A 13,958-nucleotide genomic window follows, 5' to 3' on the forward strand; every position below is an offset into this window, starting at 1 on the left:
ACCAGGTTTAAACCAGGACTAAACCAGGTTTAAACCAGGACTAAACCAGGAATAAACCAGGACTAAACCAGGATTAAACCAGGTTTAAACCAGGACTAAACCAGGACTAAACCAGGTTTAAACCAGGACTAAACCAGGTCTAAACCAGGAATAAACCAGGACTAAACCAGGACTAAACCAGGTCTAAACCAGGATTAAACCAGGTTTAAACCAGGACTAAACCAGGTTTCAACCAGGACTAAACCAGGACTAAACCAGGATTAAACCAGGTTTAAACCAGGACTAAACCAGGTTTAAACCAGGACTAAACCAGGAATAAACCAGGTTTAAACCAGGACTAAACCAGGACTAAACCAGGACTAAACCAGGACTAAACCAGGACTAAACCAGGTTTAAACCAGGTCTAAACCAGGACTAAACCAGGACTAAACCAGGTCTAAACCAGGACTAAACCAGGTTTAAACCAGGACTAAACCAGGTTTAAACCAGGACTAAACCAGGACTAAACCAGGACTAAACCAGGTCTAAACCAGGATTAAACCAGGTTTAAACCAGGACTAAACCAGGACTAAACCAGGACTAAACCAGGACTAAACCAGGTCTAAACCAGGATTAAACCAGGTTTAAACCAGGACTAAACCAGGTTTAAACCAGGACTAAACCAGGTCTAAACCAGGATTAAACCAGGACTAAACCAGGACTAAACCAGGTTTAAACCAGGACTAAACCAGGACTAAACCAGGTCTACACCAGGTTTAAACCAGGACTAAACCAGGACTAAACCAGGTCTAAACTAGGACTAAACCAGGTTTAAACCAGGACTAAACCAGGAATAAACCAGGACTAAACCAGGACTAAACCAGGACTAAACCAGGTCTAAACCAGGACTAAACCAGGTTTAAACCAGGACTAAACCAGGACTAAACCAGGTTTAAACCAGGACTAAACGAGGTTTAAACCAGGACTAAACCAGGACTAAACCAGGTTTAAACCAGGACTAAACCAGGACTAAACCAGGACTAAACCAGGTCTAAACCAGGTCTAAACCAGGACTAAACCAGGTTTAAACCAGGACTAAACCAGGAATAAACCAGGTTTAAACCAGGAATAAACCAGGTCTAAACCAGGACTAAACCAGGACTAAACCAGGACTAAACCAGGTCTAAACCAGGTCTAAACCAGGACTAAACCAGGTTTAAACCAGGACTAAACCAGGTCTAAACCAGGACTAAACCAGAGCTAAACCAGGACTAAACCAGGACTAAACCAGGACTAAACCAGGACTAAACCAGGTTTAAACCAGGACTAAACCAGGAATAAACCAGGACTAAACCAGGACTAAACCAGGTCTAAACCAGGATTAAACCAGGTTTAAACCAGGACTAAACCAGGTTTAAACCAGGTTTAAACCAGGACTAAACCAGGACTAAACCAGGACTAAACCAGGACTAAACCAGGTCTAAACCAGGACTAAACCAGGTCTAAACCAGGATTAAACCAGGTTTAAACCAGGACTAAACCAGGAATAAACCAGGTTTAAACCAGGACTAGACCAAGACTAAACCAGGACTAAACCAGGTTTAAACCAGGACTAAACCAGGTTTAAACCAGGACTAAACCAGGAATAAACCAGGTTTAAACCAGGACTAAACCAGGAATAAACCAGGTTTAAACCAGGACTAAACCAAGACTAAACCAGGTTTAAACCAGGACTAAACCAGGACTAAACCAGGTTTAAACCAGGTCTAAACCAGGACTAAACCAGGACTAAACCAGGTCTAAACCAGGACTAAACCAGGACTAAACCAGGTTTAAACCAGGACTAAACCAGGTTTAAACCAGGACTAAACCAGGAATAAACCAGGACTAAACCAGGACTAAACCAGGACTAAACCAGGTTTAAACCAGGACTAAACCAGGTTTAAACCAGGACTAAACCAGGACTAAACCAGGACTAAACCAGGTCTAAACCAGGATTAAACCAGGACTAAACCAGGTCTAAACCAGGACTAAACCAGGTCTAAACCAGGATTAAACCAGGTTTAAACCAGGACTAAACCAGGTTTAAACCAGGACTAAACCAGGTTTAAACCAGGACTAAACCAGGAATAAACCAGGTTTAAACCAGGACTAAACCAAGACTAAACCAGGACTAAACCAGGTTTAAACCAGGACTAAACCAGGTTTAAACCAGGACTAAACCAGGACTAAACCTGGAATAAACCAGGTTTAAACCAGGACTAAACCAAGACTAAACCAGGACTAAACCAGGTTTAAACCAGGACTAAACCAGGACTAAACCAGGTTTAAACCAGGTCTAAACCAGGTTTAAACCAGGACTAAACCAGGAATAAACCAGGACTAAACCAGGACTAAACCAGGACTAAACCAGGTCTAAACCAGGATTAAACCAGGTTTAAACCAGGACTAAACCAGGTTTAAACCAGGACTAAACCAGGACTAAACCAGGACTAAACCAGGACTAAACCAGGTCTAAACCAGGATTAAACCAGGTTTAAACCAGGACTAAACCAGGTCTAAACCAGGACTAAACCAGGTCTAAACCAGGATTAAACCAGGTTTAAACCAGGACTAAACCAGGTTTAAACCAGGACTAAACCAGGACTAAACCAGGACTAAACCAGGTTTAAACCAGGACTAAACCAGGTCTAAACCAGGATTAAACCAGGACTAAACCAGGACTAAACCAGGTTTAAACCAGGACTAAACCAGGACTAAACCAGGTTTAAACCAGGACTAAACCAGGAATAAACCAGGACTAAACCAGGACTAAACCAGGTCTAAACTAGGACTAAACCAGGACTAAACCAGGAATAAACCAGGACTAAACCAGGACTAAACCAGGTCTAAACCAGGACTAAACCAGGTTTAAACCAGGACTAAACCAGGAATAAACCAGGACTAAACCAGGACTAAACCAGGACTAAACCAGGTTTGAACCAGGACTAAACCAGGACTAAACCAGGACTAAACCAGGTCTAAACCAGGATTAAACCAGGTTTAAACCAGGACTAAACCAGGACTAAACCAGGACTAAACCAGGACTAAACCAGGTTTAAACCAGGACTAAACCAGGTTTAAACCAGGACTAAACCAGGACTAAACCAGGTTTAAACCAGGACTAAACCAGGACTAAACCAGGTCTAAATCAGGACTAAATCAGGTCTAAATCAGGTCTAAATCAGGACTAAATCAGGTCTAAACCAGGTCTAAACCAAGTCTAAACCAGGACTAAAGTGAAGGTTTGTCTGGACTTTTAGAACAAACATTTTTAAATCAAAATGTGACAAAAGAATCAAAACAAATCAGATTTTCTTCAATAAAACTTTTAAAACTTTAAATACTTTAAAGGTGGTATGGACGATTTTTTTCAGCAAATGTTTTATCATATTTCCTCGTGTCATGGATAAATCATTTGTCCTGCCACGTGTCAATCATAAAACGCACCTGTCGCTCACCTGCAGCCGCGTCAGGCTCGTCCTCACGTTTCCGCGTGCCTAAGCGCATGGATCTATCATAATATAGTTCCCTCAGTGAACGGGGCAAAATGAAGACGGAGAAAGACAGTTCGAGCTGACGCAGAAGTGGACAGAAATCTACGGGAGACGAGAGATGCGATGCGCTCCGTTGCGCTAATAAACAAACGCACGTGTGTGTTGTATCAATCCACACGGGGGAGGGGCATGTGCACGGGGGAGTGGCATGTGCACGGGGGAGTGGCACGAGCACGGGGGAGTGGCATGTGCACGGGGGAGTGGCACGAGCACGGGGGAGTGTCATGTAAACGGGGGAGTGGCATGTGCACGGGGGAGTGTCATGTGCACGGGGGAGTGGCATGTGCACGGGGGAGTGGCATGTGCACGGGGGAGTGGCACGAGCACGGGGGAGTGGCACGAGCACGGGGGAGTGGCATGTGCACGGGGGAGTGGCATGTACACGGGGGAGGGGCATGTGCACGGGGGAGTGGCATGTACACGGGGGAGTGGCATGTGCACGGGGGAGTGGCATGAGCACGGGGGAGTGGCATGCGCACGGGGGAGTGGCATGTGCACGGGGGAGGGGCATGTGCACGGGGGAGTGGCATGTGCACGGGGGAGTGGCATGTGCACGGGGGAGGGGCATTTGCACGGGGGAGGGGCATGAGCACGGGGGAGGGGCATGTGCACGGGGGAGTGGCATGTGCACGGGGGAGGGGCATGTGCACGGGGGAGGGGCATGAGCACGGGGGAGGGGCATGTGCACTTCCACGTCCATACCGCCTTTAAATACTTTAAATACAAACTCTTTGTACCTTGTAAAACGTTTGGAAAGTTTTGCCGGAACTCCTTTGCTCGGGCTGCAAACAAGAAGTAACAGTTACTGTACAGTATGAGGGGGAGGAAGTAACTGAACAAGCTCTGAGGAAGTAACTGAACACGCTCAGAGGAAGTAACTGAACACGCTCTGAGGAAGTAACTGAACAAGCTCTGAGGAAGTAACTGAACAAGCTCTGAGGAAGTAACTGAACAAGCTCTGAGGAAGTAACTGAACACGCTCAGAGGAAGTAACTGAACACGCTCAGAGGAAGTATCTGAACATGCTCAGAGGAAGTAACTGAACACGCTCAGAGGAAGTAACTGAACATGCTGTGAGGAAGTAACTGAACACGCTGTGAGGAAGTAACTGAACACGCTCAGAGGAAGTAACTGAACGCGCTCAGAGGAAGTAACTGAACACGCTGTGAGGAAGTATCTGAACACCCTGTGAGGAAGTATCTGAACACGCTGTGAGGAAGTAACTGAACACGCTGTGAGGAAGTAACTGAACACGCTCAGAGGAAGTAACTGAACACGCTGTGAGGAAGTATCTGAACACGCTCAGAGAAAGTATCTGAACACGCTCAGAGAAAGTATCTGAACACGCTGTGAGGAAGTATCTGAACACGCTGTGAGGAAGTATCTGAACACGCTGTGAGGAAGTATCTGAACACGCTGTGAGGAAGTATCGAACACGCTGTGAGGAAGTATTTGAGGAAGTATCTGAACACGCTGTGAGGAAGTATCTGAACACGCTGTGAGGAAGTAACTGAACACGCTCAGAGGAAGTAACTGAACACGCTGTGAGGAAGTAACTGAACACGCTCAGAGGAAGTAACTGAACACGCTGTGAGGAAGTAACAGAACACGCTCAGAGGAAGTAACAGAACACGCTGTGAGGAAGTAACTGAACACGCTCAGAGGAAGTATCTGAACACGCTGTGAGGAAGTAACTGAACACGCTCAGAGGAAGTATCTGAACGCCCTTAGAGGAAGTAACTGAACACGCTGTGAGGAAGTATCTGAACACGCTGTGAGGAAGTATCTGAACACGCTCAGAGGAAGTAACTGAACGCGCTCAGAGGAAGTAACTGAACACGCTGTGAGGAAGTATCTGAACACGCTGTGAGGAAGTATCTGAACACGCTCAGAGGAAGTAACTGAACAAGCTGTGAGGAAGTATCTGAACACGCTGTGAGGAAGTAACTGAACACGCTGTGAGGAAGTAACTGAACACGCTCAGAGGAAGTAACTGAACACGCTGTGAGGAAGTATCTGAACACGCTCAGAGGAAGTATCTGAACACGCTGTGAGGAAGTATCTGAACACGCTGTGAGGAAGTATCTGAACACGCTGTGAGGAAGTATCTGAGGAAGTATCTGAACACGCTGTGAGGAAGTATCTGAACACGCTCAGAGGAAGTATCTGAACACGCTGTGAGGAAGTAACTGAACACGCTGTGAGGAAGTATCTGAGGAAGTATCTGAACATGCTGTGAGGAAGTATCTGAGGAAGTATCTGAACACGCTGTGAGGAAGTATCTGAACACGCTCAGAGGAAGTATCTGAACACGCTGTGAGGAAGTATCTGAACACGCTGTGAGGAAGTAACTGAACATGCTCAGGGGAAGTATCTGAACACGCTGTGAGGAAGTAACTGAACACGCTCAGAGGAAGTATCTGAACACGCTGTGAGGAAGTAACTGAACATGCTCAGAGGAAGTATCTGAACACGCTGTGAGGAAGTAACTGAACATGCTCAGAGGAAGTATCTGAACACGCTGTGAGGAAGTAACTGAACACGCTGTGAGGAAGTATCTGAGGAAGTATCTGAACACGCTGTGAGGAAGTATCTGAGGAAGTATCTGAACACGCTGTGAGGAAGTATCTGAGGAAGTATCTGAACACGCTGTGAGGAAGTATCTGAACACGCTCAGAGGAAGTATCTGAACACGCTGTGAGGAAGTAACTGAACATGCTCTGAGGAAGTATCTGAAAACGCTGTGAGGAAGTATCTGAGGAAGTATCTGAACACGCTGTGAGGAAGTAACTGAACATGCTCTGAGGAAGTATCTGAACACGCTGTGAGGAAGTAACTGAACACGCTGTGAGGAAGTATCTGAGGAAGTATCTGAACACGCTGTGAGGAAGTATCTGAACACGCTGTGAGGAAGTATCTGAGGAAGTATCTGAACACGCTGTGAGGAAGTATCTGAACACGCTCAGAGGAAGTATCTGAACACGCTGTGAGGAAGTATCTGAACACGCTGTGAGGAAGTATCTGAGGAAGTATCTGAACACGCTGTGAGGAAGTATCTGAACACGCTCAGAGGAAGTATCTGAACACGCTGTGAGGAAGTAACTGAACACGCTGTGAGGAAGTATCTGAGGAAGTATCTGAACACGCTGTGAGGAAGTATCTGAACACGCTGTGAGGAAGTATCTGAGGAAGTATCTGAACACGCTGTGAGGAAGTATCTGAACACGCTCAGAGGAAGTATCTGAACACGCTGTGAGGAAGTATCTGAGGAAGTATCTGAACACGCTGTGAGGAAGTATCTGAACACGCTCAGAGGAAGTATCTGAACACGCTGTGAGGAAGTAACTGAACACGCTGTGAGGAAGTAACTGAACACGCTCAGAGGAAGTAACTGAACATGCTCTGAGGAAGTATCTGAACACACTGTGAGGAAGTAACTGAACACGCTGTCAGGAAGTATCTGAGGAAGTATCTGAACACGCTGTGAGGAAGTAACTGAACACGCTGTGAGGAAGTATCTGAGGGAGTATCTGAACACGCTGTGAGGAAGTATCTGAACACGCTGTGAGGAAGTATCTGAGGAAGTATCTGAACACGCTGTGAGGAAGTATCTGAACACGCTCAGAGGAAGTATCTGAACACGCTGTGAGGAAGTATCTGAACACGCTGTGAGGAAGTAACTGAACACGCTGTGAGGAAGTAACTGAACACGCTCAGAGGAAGTAACTGAACATGCTCTGAGGAAGAATCTGAACACGCTGTGAGGAAGTAACTGAACACGCTGTGAGGAAGTAACTGAACACGCTCAGAGGAAGTAACTGAACACGCTGTGAGGAAGTATCTGAGGAAGTATCTGAACACGCTGTGAGGAAGTAACTGAACACGCTGTGAGGAAGTAACTGAACACGCTCAGAGGAAGTAACTGAACATGCTCTGAGGAAGTATCTGAACACGCTGTGAGGAAGTAACTGAACACGCTGTGAGGAAGTATCTGAGGAAGTATCTGAACACGCTGTGAGGAAGTATCTGAGGAAGTATCTGAACACGCTGTGAGGAAGTATCTGAACACGCTCAGAGGAAGTATCTGAACACGCTGTGAGGAAGTAACTGAACATGCTCTGAGGAAGTATCTGAAAACGCTGTGAGGAAGTATCTGAGGAAGTATCTGAACACGCTGTGAGGAAGTAACTGAACATGCTCTGAGGAAGTATCTGAACACGCTGTGTGGAAGTAACTGAACACGCTGTGAGGAAGTATCTGAGGAAGTATCTGAACACGCTGTGAGGAAGTATCTGAAGACGCTGTGAGGAAGTATCTGAAGAAGTATCTGAACACGCTGTGAGGAAGTATCTGAACACGCTCAGAGGAAGTATCTGAACACGCTGTGAGGAAGTAACTGAACACGCTGTGAGGAAGTAACTGAACACGCTCAGAGGAAGTAACTGAACATGCTCTGAGGAAGTATCTGAACACACTGTGAGGAAGTAACTGAACACGCTGTGAGGAAGTATCTGAGGAAGTATCTGAACACGCTGTGAGGAAGTAACTGAACATGCTCTGAGGAAGTATCTGAACACGCTGTGAGGAAGTAACTGAACACGCTGTGAGGAAGTATCTGAGGAAGTATCTGAACACGCTGTGAGGAAGTATCTGAACACGCTGTGAGGAAGTATCTGAGGAAGTATCTGAACACGCTGTGAGGAAGTATCTGAACACGCTCAGAGGAAGTATCTGAACACGCTGTGAGGAAGTATCTGAACACGCTGTGAGGAAGTAACTGAACACGCTGTGAGGAAGTAACTGAACACGCTCAGAGGAAGTAACTGAACATGCTCTGAGGAAGAATATGAACACGCTGTGAGGAAGTAACTGAACACGCTGTGAGGAAGTAACTGAACACGCTCAGAGGAAGTAACTGAACACGCTGTGAGGAAGTATCTGAGGAAGTATCTGAACACGCTGTGAGGAAGTAACTGAACACGCTGTGAGGAAGTAACTGAACACGCTCAGAGGAAGTAACTGAACATGCTCTGAGGAAGTATCTGAACACGCTGTGAGGAAGTAACTGAACACGCTGTGAGGAAGTATCTGAGGAAGTATCTGAACACGCTGTGAGGAAGTATCTGAGGAAGTATCTGAACACGCTGTGAGGAAGTATCTGAACACGCTCAGAGGAAGTATCTGAACACGCTGTGAGGAAGTAACTGAGGAAGTATCTGAACACGCTGTGAGGAAGTATCTGAACACGCTGGGCAGGGCTTACTTAGAGTAGGATAAATATCTTTCTCAGACTAGGTCCACAGATTGAGAATGTTCTTGCACAGTGGAACCCTCCTGGACAAACGAGGCATTACACCCACTGGACAGTTAAAGAAGGTTTAGAATGTTTACAGTCTTTAAATCTAAAACAAAGATATGAAAGTTTCATGTTTGTGATGAAAGTCATGTGTAACTCACCCAGAACGCTGTCGTAGTCCACCACGTCGAAGTAAACCACGGCCATGGAGCTCCAGAGTCCCACCAGAGCCAGGACTAGAACCAGACTGAACCAGGACCCGCCCGGACCTGGACCTGAACCTGAACCTGGACCTGGACCTGGATCTGAGGCGGTGTCACCGGACTCTGAGGGACGACCGTTTTTACTGTGGGACGACTTCACATCTGCAAAAAGAGACCAGAGTTAGTCCTGCTTTAGACCTGCTTTAGTCCTGCTTTAGACCTGCTTTAGTCCTGGTTTAGTCCTGCTTTAGACCTGCTTTAGTCCTGCTTTAGACCTGCTTTAGTCCTGCTTTAGTCCTGCTTTAGACCGGCTTTAGTCCTGCTTTAGTCCTGCTTTAGACCTGCTTTAGTCCTGCTTTAGTCCTGCTTTAGACCTGCTTTAGTCCTGCTTTAGACCTGCTTTAGTCCTGCTTTAGTCCTGCTTTAGACCTGCTTTAGACCTGCTTTAGACCTGCTTTAGACCTGCTTTAGACCTGCTTTAGACCTGCTTTAGACCTGCTTTAGTCCTGCTTTAGACCTGCTTTAGTCCTGCTTTAGTCCTGCTTTAGACCTGCTTTAGACCTGTTTTAGTCCTGCTTTAGTCCTGCTTTAGTCCTGCTTTAGACCTGCTTTAGACCTGCTTTAGTCCTGCTTTAGACCTGATTTAGTCCTGCTTTAGACCTGCTTTAGACCTGCTTTAGACCTGCTTTAGCCCTGCTTTAGCCCTGCTTTAGCCCTGCTTTAGTCCTGCTTTAGTCCTGCTTTAGACCTGCTTTAGCCCTGCTTTAGTCCTGCTTTAGTCCTGCTTTAGTCCTGCTTTAGTCCTGCTTTAGTCCTGCTTTAGACCCGCTTTAGTCCCGCTTTAGACCCGCTTTAGTCCCGCTTTAGACCCGCTTTAGACCCGCTTTAGTCCTGCTTTAGTCCTGCTTTAGACCTGATTTAGTCCTGCTTTAGACCTGCTTTAGTCCTGCTTTAGTCCTGCTTTAGTCCTGCTTTAGACCTGCTTTAGTCCTGCTTTAGACCTGCTTTAGTCCTGCTTTAGTCCTGCTTTAGTCCTGCTTTAGACCTGCTTTAGTCCTGCTTTAGACCTGCTTTAGACCTGCTTTAGTCCTGCTTTAGACCTGCTTTAGACCTGCTTTAGACCTGCTTTAGACCTGCTTTAGACCTGCTTTAGTCCTGCTTTAGTCCTGCTTTAGTCCTGCTTTAGTCCTGCTTTAGACCTGCTTTAGACCTGCTTTAGTCCTGCTTTAGTCCTGCTTTAGACCTGCTTTAGTCCTGCTTTAGTCCTGCTTTAGACCTGCTTTAGACCTGCTTTAGTCCTGCTTTAGTCCTGCTTTAGACCTGCTTTAGTCCTGCTTTAGACCTGCTTTAGTCCTGCTTTAGTCCTGCTTTAGTCCTGTTTTAGTCCTGCTTTAGTCCTGCTTTAGACCTGCTTTAGTCCTGCTTTAGTCCTGCTTTAGACCTGCTTTAGACCTGCTTTAGACCTGCTTTAGTCCTGCTTTAGTCCTGCTTTAGACCTGCTTTAGTCCTGCTTTAGACCTGCTTTAGTCCTGCTTTAGACCTGCTTTAGTCCTGCTTTAGACCTGCTTTAGACCCGCTTTAGTCCCGCTTTAGTCCCGCTTTAGTCCCGCTTTAGTCCCGCTTTAGTCCCGCTTTAGACCCGCTTTAGTCCCGCTTTAGTCCCGCTTTAGACCCGCTTTAGACCGGCTTTAGTCCTGCTTTAGTCCCGCTTTAGACCCGCTTTAGACCGGCTTTAGTCCTGCTTTAGTCCCGCTTTAGTCCCGCTTTAGACCCGCTTTAGACCCGCTTTAGACCCGCTTTAGACCCGCTTTAGACCCGCTTTAGACCCGCTTTAGACCCGCTTTAGTCCTGCTTTAGACCTGCTTTAGACCTGCTTTAGTCCTGCTTTAGACCTGCTTTAGACCTGCTTTAGTCCTGCTTTAGACCTGCTTTAGACCTGCTTTAGTCCTGCTTTAGTCCTGCTTTAGACCTGCTTTAGACCTGCTTTAGTCCTGCTTTAGTCCTGCTTTAGTCCTGCTTTAGACCTGCTTTAGTCCTGCTTTAGTCCTGCTTTAGTCCTGCTTTAGACCTGCTTTAGTCCTGCTTTAGTCCTGCTTTAGTCCTGCTTTAGTCCTGCTTTAGACCTGCTTTAGTCCTGCTTTAGACCTGCTTCAGTCCTGCTTTAGACCTGCTTTAGTCCTGGTTTAGTCCTGCTTTAGTCCTGGTTTAGTCCTGGTTTAGTCCTGGTTTAGTCCTGCTTTAGTCCTGCTTTAGTCCTGGCTTAGTCCTGCTTTAGTCCTGCTTTAGTCCTGGTTTGGTCCTGCTTTAGACCTGCTTTAGACCTGCTTTAGTCCTGGTTTAGTCCTGGTTTAGTCCTGCTTTAGACCTGCTTTAGACCTGCTTTAGTCCTGCTTTAGTCCTGGTTTGGTCCTGCTTTAGACCTGCTTTAGACCTGCTTTAGTCCTGGTTTAGTCCTGGTTTAGTCCTGCTTTAGTCCTGGCTTAGTCCTGCTTTAGTCCTGCTTTAGTCCTGGTTTGGTCCTGCTTTAGACCTGCTTTAGACCTGCTTTAGTCCTGGTTTAGTCCTGGTTTAGACCTGCTTTAGTCCTGCTTTAGACCTGCTTTAGACCTGCTTTAGTCCTGCTTTAGTCCTGCTTTAGACCTGCTTTAGCCCTGCTTTAGTCCTGCTTTAGTCCTGGTTTAGTCCTGCTTTAGACCTGCTTTAGCCCTGCTTTAGCCCTGCTTTAGTCCTGCTTTAGACCTGCTTTAGTCCTGCTTTAGACCTGCTTTAGTCTTGCTTTAGACCTGATTTAGTCCTGCTTTAGACCTGCTTTAGACCTGCTTTAGACCTGATTTAGTCCTGCTTTAGACCTGATTTAGTCCTGCTTTAGACCTGCTTTAGTCCTGCTTTAGACCTGCTTTAGTCCTGCTTTAGACCTGCTTTAGACCGGCTTTAGTCCTGCTTTAGTCCTGCTTTAGTCCTGCTTTAGACCTGCTTTAGTCTTGCTTTAGACCTGATTTAGTCCTGCTTTAGACCTGCTTTAGACCTGCTTTAGACCTGATTTAGTCCTGCTTTAGTCCTGCTTTAGACCTGCTTTAGTCTTGCTTTAGACCTGCTTTAGTCCTGCTTTAGACCTGCTTTAGTCCTGCTTTAGACCTGATTTAGTCCTGCTTTAGACCTGCTTTAGTCCTGCTTTAGACCTGCTTTAGTCCTGCTTTAGACCTGCTTTAGACCGGCTTTAGTCCTGCTTTAGTCCTGCTTTAGACCTGCTTTAGACCTGCTTTAGACCTGATTTAGTCCTGCTTTAGACCTGATTTAGTCCTGCTTTAGACCTGCTTTAGTCCTGCTTTAGACCTGCTTTAGTCCTGCTTTAGACCTGCTTTAGACCGGCTTTAGTCCTGCTTTAGTCCTGCTTTAGTCCTGCTTTAGACCTGCTTTAGTCTTGCTTTAGACCTGATTTAGTCCTGCTTTAGACCTGCTTTAGACCTGCTTTAGACCTGATTTAGTCCTGCTTTAGTCCTGCTTTAGACCTGCTTTAGTCTTGCTTTAGACCTGCTTTAGTCCTGCTTTAGACCTGCTTTAGTCCTGCTTTAGACCTGATTTAGTCCTGCTTTAGACCTGCTTTAGTCCTGCTTTAGACCTGCTTTAGTCCTGCTTTAGACCTGCTTTAGACCGGCTTTAGTCCTGCTTTAGTCCTGCTTTAGTCCTGCTTTAGACCTGCTTTAGTCCTGCTTTAGTCCTGCTTTAGTCCTGCTTTAGACCTGCTTTAGACCTGATTTAGTCCTGCTTTAGACCTGCTTTAGTCCTGCTTTAGACCTGCTTTAGTCCTGCTTTAGTCCTGCTTTAGTCCTGCTTTAGACCTGCTTTAGACCTGATTTATTCCTGCTTTAGACCTGCTTTAGTTCTGCTTTAGACCTGATTTAGTCCTGCTTTAGACCTGCTTTAGTCCTGCTTTAGACCTGATTTAGTCCTGCTTTAGACCTGATTTAGTCCCGCTTTAGACCCGCTTTAGACCCGCTTTAGTCCTGCTTTAGTCCTGCTTTAGTCCTGCTTTAGGCCTGCTTTAGTCCTGGTTTAGTCCTGGTTTAGTCCTGGTTTAGTCCTGGTTTAGTCCTGGTTTAGTCCTGGTTTAGTCCTGCTTTAGACCTGCTTTAGACCTGCTTTAGACCTGCTTTAGTCCTGGTTTAGTCCTGCTTTAGTCCTGCTTTAGTCCTGGTTTGGTCCTGCTTTAGACCTGCTTTAGACCTGCTTTAGTCCTGGTTTAGTCCTGGTTTAGTAATGGTTTAGTCCTGCTTTAGACCTGCTTTAGACCTGCTTTAGTCCTGGTTTAGTCCTGGTTTAGTAATGGTTTAGTCCTGCTTTAGACCTGCTTTAGACCTGCTTTAGACCTGCTTTAGTCCTGCTTTAGACCTGCTTTAGACCTGCTTTAGTCCTGCTTTAGTCCTGCTTTAGTCCTGGTTTAGTCCTGGTTTAGTCCTGGTTTAGTCCTGGTTTAGTCCTGGTTTAGTCCTGGTTTAGACCTGGTTTAGACCTGCTTTAGACCTGCTTTAGACCTGCTTTAGCCCTGCTTTAGTCCTGCTTTAGACCTGCTTTAGTCCTGCTTTAGACCTGCTTTAGCCCTGCTTTAGTCCTGCTTTAGTCCTGCTTTAGTCCTGCTTTAGTCCTGCTTTAGCCCTGCTTTAGTCCTGCTTTAGACCTGCTTTAGCCCTGCTTTAGTCCTGCTTTAGTCCTGCTTTAGACCTGCTTTAGTCCTGCTTTAGTCCTGCTTTGGACCTGCTTTAGTCCTGCTTTAGTCCTGCTTTAGACCTGCTTTAGTCCTGCTTTAGTCCTGCTTTAGACCTGCTTTAGTCCTGCTTTAGTCCTGCTTTAGACCTGCTTTAGACCTGCTTTAGACCTGCTTTAGTC

The 13,958-nt window shown here is 46.2% G+C and overlaps 1 protein-coding gene across 1 annotated transcript in view; it reads right to left on the bottom strand.

Moving 5' to 3' along the window:
- LOC140364906 (uncharacterized) overlaps positions 1–13,958 on the bottom strand; it is a 65,017-nt gene that overhangs the window by 32,447 nt on the left and 18,612 nt on the right. Inside the window, exons 2-3 of the mRNA XM_072451287.1 lie at positions 9,033–9,236; positions 4,313–4,357 (exon numbers count right to left, since the gene is read on the bottom strand). Coding sequence (XP_072307388.1) covers positions 4,313–4,357; positions 9,033–9,236 — 249 coding nt within the window. The remainder of the gene's footprint in view (positions 1–4,312; positions 4,358–9,032; positions 9,237–13,958) is intronic.

This window comes from Eucyclogobius newberryi, unplaced genomic scaffold, assembly GCF_026437365.1.
Source record: "Eucyclogobius newberryi isolate DKJ021-1_F unplaced genomic scaffold, fEucNew1.0.hap1 SCAF_18, whole genome shotgun sequence".
Taxonomy (NCBI): Eukaryota; Metazoa; Chordata; class Actinopteri; order Gobiiformes; family Gobiidae; genus Eucyclogobius; species Eucyclogobius newberryi.